Here is an 11404-nt window from a genome sequence, read left to right as displayed (position 1 = left end):
GAAATATGGGACCGCCTGAAACAATTTTCATTGGTTGTTGGGGCTGGAAAAGTCCGCCCACGCCCCAACGGAAATCTCCGGGACTCATGGTGGAAGGGATGGAGTAACCCTGAAACTATGAGGATCTGAGAGTTAGAGGGAGGAAAACTCTGGGTCAAGGCCCCGTGCCATTGGCCCCAGATTTTCCCTCCACTACTGACCAAGGTCACACCCTCAGTACAGTCAACAAAACTGTTGACACTGCGGGGTGACGTTCAGTTCCTCGCCAGTTCTTCGTCAGTTCCTCCATCAGTTTTCATACTGATAAATCGTTTTTAAACGATTCGTTTTTTTTTTCAGAGGTTTCATTCCTCGTTATTTGTACTTACTCAATATATCGAGTATTGTTTACTTTTATTTTCTTTTTATATGTAATATTAAAAAGAAATTATTCAATTAAAAAAATCTTAAGTGTAAACTCGTAAGTTGATATAAAAAATTATAGTGAAACGAAGCGTGGTGTATCCATCCAGCTTTGCGGCATTATTTGCATTACACCTACAAAATTGTAAGTTTTTTTATTATTATTATTATTATTATATTTTTTTTGTAAAATCCAATCTTTGTTTTAAATATAGACTCGAAAGAGTCAGTTTAACTTAAATTTTTAATTTTCACGATTTATTTCGACCTTTCTTTTCCATTTTCTAGTTAGTTTTTGTTTTGTTGTTTAAAAATAATTTTTAATAAATAATAACTCCTAAATTTCCTTGGAGTCGTCTTTTATGACATAACATTACAATAAATTAACATTTAATAAATTTAATAAATTAAAATTTAATAAATTTAATAAATTATAATTTAATAAATTTAATTTACAACATTTTCCTTGACCGCTCAAACAATTATAGTTAAATTATAAAGCACCGCCCATTGTTTAATCTATTAATTACTGACATTATCATGTCTGATAACTTGTATTAGTGAATAAATAAGTGACGTGTAGTGTAATTTTATCTAATATTTTTTTTGGACCGCTCAAATCCACTCACACCGATCCCCTCCGATCCAGAACTTTCTTACAACATTTTTTGGTCCTTCGAGCCGGATCGGAGGAACATTTTTGGGTTATTTTTTGGTGAAATTGTGTGAGTGTGCACGTGGGGGAAACCCGCTCAGCGCGGGAAGCGTAGCGGCATTTGGCAGTGCCGCCCCACCATCAACGAGGGCCCGCCCCTGCCGTCCGACAGTGTCGCCCCAACCTCGCCGAGCGCCACCGGCACTTGATAGTGCCGTCTCACCACATCGAGGGCCCGCTCCTACCGTTCAACAGTGCTGACCCTCGATCATCGAGGGCGCGCTCCTGCCGTTCGCTCATAGGGATCCGCTCATCTTGGGTACTCTTCGGGATCGTCGTTCATCAAAACCACGTTTCTGGTAATTTTTTTTGGGAATCTTTCCCATCGGCACCGCTCATTCAACAGGTATTTTCAACCTTTTTTCTTTTTGATCCGTCCGGTATCAATCACGTCCAGGGTGTTATTATTTTTTGCGGAGGTCCTTTTCCTTTTAACTGGTTTTTTCTTGGGTTTGTTTTTGGATTTCGGACCCGCTCTATACCCATCAGCTGTTAGCCATGGCATCCTTTGAGGTTACCATGGGGCTGAATGCATCGAGGGGTGCATTCATCGAACGGGTACACAAGGAACTGCTCGGTGATGCTGTAGACCAGCTCAGCATAACATCCTTGCATGCCAAGCTGGACATCTTCGAAACCTATTGGGAAAAGTTCGAGGCTACCCATGAGAAGCTCGTCGGAGGGAGCTCTAAGGTTGAAAATGTCCTGGAACTGGAGTATTTTCGGAAGCACCTCTTCGACCGCACCATTGTGCATTATCACGAGGCTAAGGGGATTTTGACTCAGCTCATTGACAGGAAGGGCGTGTCCACCAGCTCACGCCGCTCTGCTGCAGGAGGAACCGCTCAACCATCAACGGCTAAAAGGTGCCTGCCAGAAGTTGCTCTCCCTAAATATTCTGGTGTATTCTCGGAATGGCGGTCCTTCCGAGATTTGTTCAGCTCATTGGTCGGCTCAAACCCAGATATTCCAAACGTGGAGAAGATGCACTACTTGAGGACGAGCCTCAAGGACGAGCCAGCTCGCATCATCTCCAACATCACCATCTCGGATGATTCATTTGCTTCAGCTTGGGAACTGCTCCTTACACGCTACGAAAATAAGCGCCTCCTCGTCTCAGCGCAGCTCGACCGCCTACTCAACCCACCAGGCATGACCGCTCACAGTGCCCGAGAGTTAAACACCCTGTTGACCACTGTCGCTGAAGCGTTGAACGCCCTGGAGGCATTAGGGTCACCGACTGCTCATTGGGACCAGGTCCTGGTCTATGTGGTGTCCCAACGGCTCAGCTCGAAGCTCCGAGAGGCATGGGAAGTGAAAGTCGGGTCGTCCACCGACTTCCCCAGCTTTTCAGCCTTCAAGGACTTCCTCACCGGGAGAGCTCGTGCCATGGAGAGCATGGAGATCAATACGCCCGCTCGCTCCACGGCTCAGGCTACGAAGCCCCCCACCGTCAGCTCCAGAAGGCCACCCTTGTCGGTCAAGCTGCATCACGCGGCCGCTCCACAGCCACAACAGGCAAGGCCACCTCCCAGGAACACTTCATCAGGGAAAGTGACCTACCCCTGCTCGATGTGCCAGGCAGACCACTATCTATCAACCTGCACATCATTTCGTCAGCTCACGGGTCCAGCTCGTCGGGGGGTAGTTGAACAATACTACCTCTGCTACAATTGTCTCGGTCGCCACTCAGTCAAGGACTGCAGATCGCAGACGAGATGCCAGCTCTGTGGAGGTCTCCATCACACGATGCTACACTCCACCTCGACCACAGCTCCACCCAAGCCCAGTCACGGGCCACCTTCTAGGACCGCTCAAGGTACTGCCCAAGACCAGGCCGCACCACCATCAGCTCGGCCATCTGGGGTACCAATGGTCACGTACACCTACGGGGATGGGGTGACTACTGTAAAAACTTCTGAGCCAAGGCCTTCAACGTCTTCGGAATGAAGGCCATCCGGTCAGATTGCCGTTTCGTGCTCTGCTCGTCCGCTCGATTCCGGAATTCCTGGCTGCCGTCCTGGGGTACTTCTGGCCACGAGTTTAGCTTATCTCGTGTGTCCAGATGGGGCCGCTCACCGCATTCGTCTGCTCATCGACCCAGGATCAGAAATATCTCTTTTTGGGGACCAGATTGTGCGTCGTCTGGGACTTACCAGGTCCAAGACTTCACTACTCATTTCCGGAATCGGAAACTCGGCATTTGGGCCGGCACTAGGCAAGGTACTGCTCATCATACAGTCCACTCACTCTTCATTTCAGCTGAGAGTCACGGCTTACGCTCTCAGCCAGCTCACCCCGTCGTTACCGACGTTTACACCCGAACAGCTCAAGTGGGATCATCTTGAAGGGTTGCAACTCGCTGATCCCAACTTCCTCGCACCAGCACCGATTGACGTCCTACTTGGTGCTGACGTCTACGGCCAGCTCATCCTGCCAGAGGTCATCACGCATGACCCAGATTCACCATCGGCTCAGCTCACTCGACTCGGATGGGTCATCTTCGGGCCGACTGAAGGTGTTGCGTTAGCTCATACGGCCACAGCTCACCTTGCGGTATCCAATGAGGACCTCGATGGCTTACTCACCAGGTTCTGGGTCCAGGAAGAGGTTCCTGAGACCTAAGAGGTACAACTCACCGACGAGGAAGCTCAGTGCGAGGAGCACTTTCGGCGGACGCACACCAGGGACTGCTCCGGACGTTGCATTGTACGGCTACCGCTCAAGGCTCCGCCCTCAGTGCTTGGGGATTCACGAGCGTCCGCGCTCGCATGCCTTCACCGACTGCTCAGGAAGTTCTCCCGTGATGAAGGATACCACCAACTCTACGCAAAATTCCTCATGGAATACGAAGCCCTTGGCCACATGCGGCGGGTCTCCGGACAGCTCACTCAGGCAGCTCATCGACAGCGTATGGGGGAGTACACCGCTCTCGGGACGACCTTGGCACATGAAGCTCCGGCTTCAGGAGGGTTGAGGGTCCCGGATAGCTCGTACTCCGCTCAGGCTGTCACTTCTCCAGAATATTTCTTCCCTCACCACGGTGTCGTCCGGACCAGCAGCGAGACGACGAAGCTCAGAGTTGTGTTCAACGGCTCCCATGAGACCAGCTCGGGGCAGACGCTCAACGAGATAATGCATATTGGAGCCAAACTCTAGAGAGACATTGCTGATGTACTGCTCTTCACTCGACGGTATCAGCTCATCTTCATGACGGACATCACCAAGATGTTCCGTCAAATCGGAGTACATCAGGATGATTGGCCGCTCCAACAGATACTTTGGGCCGATGCAAATGGGGACGTCACCACGTATCAGCTCACCACCGTCACGTATGGAACTAGGTCCGCTCCATTCCTTTCCATACGTGTCTTGAACCAGCTCGTGGAAGACGAGGGAAACAACTATCCTCTCGCCGTGGAGCCGCTCACGAAAGGGCGATATGTGGATGATATTTGCGGAGGTGCTGACTCGGAGGAGCAGTTACTCAAGACCGCTCATCACGTGACTCAACTTTGCCAATCAGGCGGCTTTCCGTTGGCGAAGTGGCACTCCAACAGTGCAGGTCTGCTCTGTGCACTCAGGTCGGACAGCACCTCCCACGATCAAAAGGTGATCGAGGACTCGCTCACCAAGATCCTAGGGGTTTCATGGCACCCAGGAACGGACAGCTTCACGTTCTCCATCGCTCGGCCTGAAACCAACTCCATCTCAAAACGAGTCATCCTGTCGGAAACCGCTCAGCTCTTCGACCCACTTGGCTTCCTCGCGCCAGTGGTGGTACGAGCAAAGATATTACTACAGGCGCTCTGGATTGAGAAACTGGGATGGGACGACCCAGTTTCCCCGACAACAGCACATCGATGGCGTCAGTTCCGGGATGAACTCAACCAGTTGTCGGAGGTCACCGTGCCACGGTGGCTTGGACTGCTCAAGGGCTTCGACGTGGAAGTCCATGGTTTTTCCGACGCATCCCAGGTGGCTATGGCAGCTGTCATTTACCTTAAGGTTCCGCACCGACCTGGAAGTGGTATCACGCTCGTCTGCTCCAAGACTAAGGTAGCCCCGCTCAAACGGCAGACCATCCCACGTCTGGAACTTACGGCAGCTCTGCCCCTAGCCAAGCTCATACGGTACGTTCAGGATCAGCTCAACCTCAGAGCTGCGCCCACCTACCTCTGGACGGATTCCTCAGTCACGCTCACATGGATCAGCTCCCACCCATCACGGTGGAAAGAATTCGTGAGGAATCGTGTCGCTCTCATACAAGAGCTAACTCAACCAGCTCACTGGAGGCTGGTGCCTGGCAAGGAGAATCCAGCAGATTGTGCTTCTCGAGGACTCACGGCGCAACAGTTGGTAGCGCATAAGCTGTGGTGGACAGGGCCGCCATGGCTGCAACAGGACAGCTCATCTTGGCCAACTCACGTTCTAGAAACGGACCTCAATGTAGACCTCGAAGAGAAGCCGGGACAGCTTTACTACGGCGCCACTCAGCAATTAACTATCTGGGATCTCATCAATAGGTTCTCCTCGTTCAATCGGCTGCTCCGGATCACAGTGGTCTGCTCAAGGTTCATCGCTCGGCTTAGAGGGGTTCCTAACACATCTCTCCACTATCCGCTTACACTCAGCGAGCTGGAAGAGGGACGGCTCCTGTGTATCAAGCTCACCCAGACAGCTCATTTCAGGGAGGAACTACGGATAATCTCTCGAGGGGAGAAATTCACCAGGTCCCATCCGCTCACCAAGCTCACCCCGTTTATTGATCGTCAAGGGATTCTGCGTGTTGGTGGGCGGCTCAGGTTCGCGCAGCTTGACCCCGAGACCAAAAATCAGGCAATCATCCCGAAGGAATCGCAACTAGCTCAGTTACTGATAAACCAAGCTCACCTACGGACACTTCACGGCGGGACACAGCTCACCCTTCGTCAGCTCAGGACTAATTACTGGATCCTTGGAGGTTGAGTTCCGGTACGCTCATTTATCCTTAAATGCGTGAAGTGCGCTCGACAACGTGGCATACGCGCTCAACAGCTCATGGGACAGCTGCCGCCAGCCCGACTCACCCCCGCTCGCGCCTTCCTCAACACGGGGGTCGATTACGGCGGCCCCATATCGCTTCGGTCATGGAAGGGACGGGGTCAAAAGTCCTACAAGGGTTGGTTGGCTATCTTTGTCTGTATGACCACCTCAGCCGTGCATCTCGAGGTGGTATCAGACTACTCAGGCGATGGATTCCTAGCGGCATACAGACGTTTCTCCAGTCGGCGCGGGATCGCTCACTCCTTATTTAGCGGCTGCGGTACCACTTTTCTCGGCGCTGATAAGGAGCTCAGGAGACTATTTTCAGCAGGATCATCCCAATCTCGACAGCTCGCCCAGCTCCTCATTCAAGATGGGACCCAGTGGTCTTTCAACCCTCCAAGCGCACCGCACTTCGGAGGCAAATGGGAGGCGGCAGTGAAGTCGGTGAAATATCATCTCACCCGGACTATTGGCGAGGATCTGCTCACCGTCGAGGAACTCACCACTTTGCTCACCCAAATTGAGGCAGTTCTCAACTCACGGCCGCTTGAACCGCTCACGGATGATCCTGACGACTGCTCGGCTCTGACCCCCGGACACTTCCTCATAGGCCAGGCTCCTACGACTCTTCCAGAGCCATCATTGGAGAATCTTAACATCTCTAGACTCTCCCGATGGCAGCTCATCCAACGAAAACTTCAAGGGTTCTGGAAGAGATGGTCCACGGGGTACCTCCAACGTCTTCAGGCCATATCCAAGTGGCACCACCCGACCCACGTCATCAACGTCGGCTCCTTAGTCTTACTCACGGACGAGAGGTTCCCTCCATCAAAGTGGCCCCTCGCCCGAGTGACCGCTCTACACCCTGGCAAGGATGGGCTTACGCGAGTAGTCACGCTCCGGACCGCTCAGGCGACGTTAACGCGCCCAATCGTGAAGCTCGTGCTCCTGCCAGTCCCAACGTCAGGGACCTAGAACCATATCAGCACTACAGTTCGCCAGCTCATTGGCCCTTCACCTGGACTTCGTCAACCCTGACGGATTTACGACCCGGAACGATCGGCGAGGTTTACCGTGAAGATGGAGGCACCCGGATTGGACGAGATTTACGACCCCCCCAACGTCTCGGATGGTTCCAAGCTTGGCCAGCACACCAAGGATCAGCTCTTCGGACAGCTGCAGGGTGATCCACCCAGCATACACTCCGTGAATATTTTTGATCCTCATGATTTCTGTTCTAGGTCATTTTGCTCATCGACAGCTACTCTCAAGTTGCTGACGGCCGGGGAGGATGTTGGAATTCCTGGAAGTCGACAGGATTCCATCACCAACACTTACGCCTGCTCACCGTCAGGCAAAATCACAACCATCCAGTTATTGCTATGGGCCTACTTCACATTTTTTGGGTGATGGGGCGCCACTTCCTGAACCGCTCCTAGCTATCCTGCATAGGGAAGCTGCCCCACCACCGACCACGAGGACCCCCGAAATCGACCAATTTGATCGATCGGGTGATTCCGCTCGTCCACTCGCTTCCGGGTGTTACAAGCAATACGTGTGCTAACCGTTTCTCGGATATCTATTAAAGTATTTCCTTGACCGCTCAAACAATTATAGTTAAATTATAAAGCACCGCTCATTGTTTAATCTATTAATTACTGACATTATCATGTCTGATAACTTGTATTAGTGAATAAATAAGTGACGTGTAGTGTAATTTTATCTACTATTTTTTTTGGACCGCTCAAATCCATTCACACCGATCCCTTCCGATCCAGAACTTTCTTACAACAGCGGTTATTGCTCCGGATTCCGCGAAAATCGCGAGCTATCCCCTCGGAATTTTGACCTCGATTGTTTATTATTAATTATCTCGATAAGAGGCTCTTTTACAGGATTTTGTCAAGAGACCTTGTTTGAAACTAAGCCTAATCTCCAGGAGGACGGTCGATCAAATCGATCAAACCCGTCAGATTTCGGGCATCGTCGGGTCAACGGTCAGGCCCTATCGCAAACCCGGAAACCCAACGGCCAGTTCAGTTCAGCGTTGTATTCGGACCTTAACGCTTCGTTTTGTTTAATTAAGTGTTCGTGGTACAGTCACCGATCCACTACTGAGTGTCTCCAGCTACACCACCGTCAGTGTGGACGCCTATTTCAAATAATTAGTTACATCACCATCACCTTGTATAATTAAATCTAACAGACAATCACGGGAATTTATTCGCGATTAAGAAATTCAACCCATCGTGGTGTTTTTACCTTAATTGACCCAAGTGGTTGTCCACAGCAGCAATAAATCGACAGAATAATTACCCCAGTGTTATATTTAATTCACCTTCAAAAATTACCGATCATCGCACCCCTCCCAATCCGCCCAAAATTCAGTATCCTCTCCAAACAGACCTTTCTTGTTGTAAATTAAATTTACAATAAAAAAGATTTCTTGACAAAATACTGTCGTGCTATTGCATAATGAGATAATTAACATATAAATAATTAGCTTTGGACCGCCAAGGGGGATGCCCGCGGTTTTCAGAATCTTGTCTTTTAATAAATAATACTAAGGTAAATAATAATCGGTTTTTAATCATCGTAGCGCCCCCTCTCCCCGAAAGGATTGTCATGAAATATCTTTCCCCCTCTCTCTCTCTCTTACTCCCTAGCGGAATGGAACGTCCGCCCGAGGAGAAGGGGAAGCACGCACACTGCTTACCCGCGGTACACGGACGGAGAGCCGCGCAATGCTCGCGCCCCATTGGCCGTTCTTTTCACCCCCATATCTCTGCAGGGGTGCGTCCGATCGAAAAGTAGAAAAGGGCTTTTCTGCTCAGAATTACCCCCAAAACATGCCTATTCACGTTTCATTTCGACCCGATGTACACCCTGTATACCGGAGTTTGGGTATATATTTGAGGGGCTGCAAACTACATTGCTGGAGGGCTAGCATAAACCTTTTGCTCTTTTTCACAAGGTCCCCCAACTCCAGTCACCAGGGATTTAGAGGTTACCAGTAATCCTCAATTCGTGGGGCTGGCTGGGTTATCGGTATCCTCGCCAGCACGACTCTTGGTTGTACATTGGTGATCGATGAGACCTCGTCCTGGGATACATTAATGGAAGCCACTTCAGAATGGTGGGTCGCAGTTGCGGGTAGCGAGAGGGGCTCAACCTCGCAGTAGTTTGGGCTCATTGGTGGAGAGATGGTTTGTAGGTCTTGCGCCAAGTCCGGAAATTGGAAGTCCGTTAAATCCGGAGCTACTCCCTCTGGCCAAAGGGCTGCCATAAGCATCTTTTCGGGCTGGGACCAGTTCAGATTTACCTCTAAATCTCGTGGTGCTGGTCTACCGTAGCTGGAGGTGTCCTTCTCCCTGTGGTGGTCGGGGAGCTTCCTGGGTCCTCTGTTGGATTCATCCCTTCTGTCGGGTTTTCTCGCGTGCTCGGTGGTGGATTCTACAAGTAAAGCAGACACGTAGAGATTATCCGATAAGTGATCTACTCTAGGGTGGAAATGATTAACCTTCATCGGAGGGTATCCAGTGTTGATCAGGTGTTCACTGGAACCTATGTTATATAGGAGACCACGACTAAATCGTGGAGGAAACCTCTACTCTGAATTTAATGAGTTTCTGTTGTTAGATGGGTTTTAAATCCTGAATGGATGATTCCCCCTGATTGAGACCATTGAAGTCAGCGAGTCGGTAGCGGACTCGTGAGACTTTCTTGTGGATGAGATAGGGCCCTTCGAAGGGAGGACCCAATGTAGCTGAGAAGTGTTTAGCTGCATTGGACAAGGGGTGAGAAAGTCGCATGACGAGATCACCTTCGTTAAACTCTACGTCACGTCGACGGAGGTTGTAGTAGTGTGCCTGTGGGTCGGTCGATTCTCTTAAGGCACGGACAAGGGTCTTATGAAGTAACTCCAGCCTCTTCATCCGACTTACCCATTCTTGGGGTTCGCCTGGGATTATCTCGACCTCTCCTTCGAGTTGACGTCGTAGAGGTACAGCCGCCAAGGGATGCCGGCCGAAGTTGGCGAAGGTCGGAGTGGTTTGTATTGAGCCATGTTCCGCCGTATTGAACGCAAAACGGAATTCATGGAGATGCACGTCCCAAGTTCGATTGTCTCCGTCTATGAAGGCTCACAACATCATCTTTAGGCCGCGATTGACCCTTTCAACGGGATTTGCTTGGGGATGGTATGGTGGGGAGGTTTCGTGTTATAATCCCGTGTATGTCGCTAGGGCTTGAATCTCTCGGTTCCATTATCAGTGAACAACACGCGAGGTGTTCCCCAGCGGGAGATGATAACCTTTTCAACCTGCTCGCGAATAGTCTTCCCGCTGACTCGCCTGAGCGGAATAATCTCTACCCACTTCGTTTACAAATCTCGTAACACGAGTACGTAAGAGTAGCCGGTCTTACTCGGAGTAACAGAACTGACGATGTCAGCCGCTACAGTGGTCCAGGGACTCTGGAAAATACGTCGACCCATGTGACCCCGTAGCAAGCCAGTCTCGACCTTGCAACGTTGACACGTATTACAATGGCTGACAAAGGCGACCACGTTTCGGGACATGTTTGGCCAGTAATAGGAGACGTAGTGGCGATAGGAGGTTTTATCAACACTCAAGTGGCCCGCTTGGGGAAACTCATGACACTCAGAGATAGCCTGCGATCGTAGCTCGCGCGGAAGAACCAATTTCCACGCATCGAGATATACCATCTCTAGCGTGACAAAGTCGGAAGGCCGATGCGTATACATTCGGCCGTCCTCGATGTTCCAATCGGGATAGAAGTCTGGGGCTCGCTTCACGTTGCGGAATTTACGAGAATACTACTCGTCGATGGAGATCTTGGCAGTCTCGATGGTTTCGCAATCCGCGCTCTCGCCTTCCGACGCCCGGGATAATGCATCGGGGACGTGGTGCAGCGCACCTTTCCGATGGACGATGTTGAAGTCGTACTCGAGTAGGCCAAGTGCCCAACGAGCAAGCCTACCGGTAGGGTTACGTAAGTTATGCAACCATCGTAAGCTGTTCTGGTCCATAATTACCGTGAAGGAATAGCCCTCAAAGACATATCGGAATTTGGCGATAGACCAATTGACCGCGAGTCATTCTAGTTCCTTAACGGTGTATTTCTTTTCCGCGGAGGCGAGCGCTCTACTACCGTAGGCGATAACCCTTTCTTCTCCTTCGATCACTTGGGTAATAACGGCACCGAGTCCAACAGTACTGGCATCAGTCTGTAGGGAAA

General features: G+C 50.7%; 3 protein-coding genes across 3 annotated transcripts; all 3 read left to right on the top strand.

Annotated features, from left to right (window-relative positions):
- Window positions 1-1636: 1636 nt before the first annotated feature.
- On the top strand, window positions 1637-4276 carry LOC135169376 (uncharacterized). Its single transcript, XM_064134323.1, has 4 exons — window positions 1637-3025; window positions 3083-3635; window positions 3709-4038; window positions 4086-4276. The coding sequence occupies exons 1-4, from the start codon at window positions 1637-1639 to the stop codon at window positions 4274-4276; spliced, it is 2463 nt and encodes an 820-aa protein (XP_063990393.1).
- Window positions 4277-4327: 51 nt separating this feature from the next.
- On the top strand, window positions 4328-6085 carry LOC135169375 (uncharacterized). The gene has a single exon (XM_064134322.1). The coding sequence runs from the start codon at window positions 4328-4330 to the stop codon at window positions 6083-6085; it is 1758 nt and encodes a 585-aa protein (XP_063990392.1).
- A 72-nt stretch (window positions 6086-6157) lies between these two features.
- Window positions 6158-7120, top strand: LOC135169374 (uncharacterized). Its single transcript, XM_064134321.1, has one exon. It carries the CDS (start codon window positions 6158-6160, stop codon window positions 7118-7120), a length of 963 nt encoding a protein of 320 aa, XP_063990391.1.
- The last annotated feature ends 4284 nt before the right edge of the window (window positions 7121-11404 follow it).

The sequence above is a fragment of the Diachasmimorpha longicaudata genome, chromosome 14 (genome assembly GCF_034640455.1).
Source record: "Diachasmimorpha longicaudata isolate KC_UGA_2023 chromosome 14, iyDiaLong2, whole genome shotgun sequence".
Classification (NCBI taxonomy): domain Eukaryota; kingdom Metazoa; phylum Arthropoda; class Insecta; order Hymenoptera; family Braconidae; genus Diachasmimorpha; species Diachasmimorpha longicaudata.
Note: the sequence above shows the minus strand (reverse complement) of the source record. Positions and strands in the feature narration are given on the sequence as shown.

Coding starts and splice junctions, on each gene's coding strand:
- LOC135169376 (XM_064134323.1), top strand. CDS start 1,637: ATGGGGCTGAATGCATCGAGGGGTGCATTCATCGAACGGGTACACAAG. Junction 3,026..3,082: donor ACGGGGATGGGGTGACTACT/GTAAAAACTTCT, acceptor CCATCCGGTCAG/ATTGCCGTTTCGTGCTCTGC. Junction 3,636..3,708: donor CATCTTCGGGCCGACTGAAG/GTGTTGCGTTAG, acceptor CTTACTCACCAG/GTTCTGGGTCCAGGAAGAGG.
- LOC135169375 (XM_064134322.1), top strand. CDS start 4,328: ATGACGGACATCACCAAGATGTTCCGTCAAATCGGAGTACATCAGGAT.
- LOC135169374 (XM_064134321.1), top strand. CDS start 6,158: ATGGGACAGCTGCCGCCAGCCCGACTCACCCCCGCTCGCGCCTTCCTC.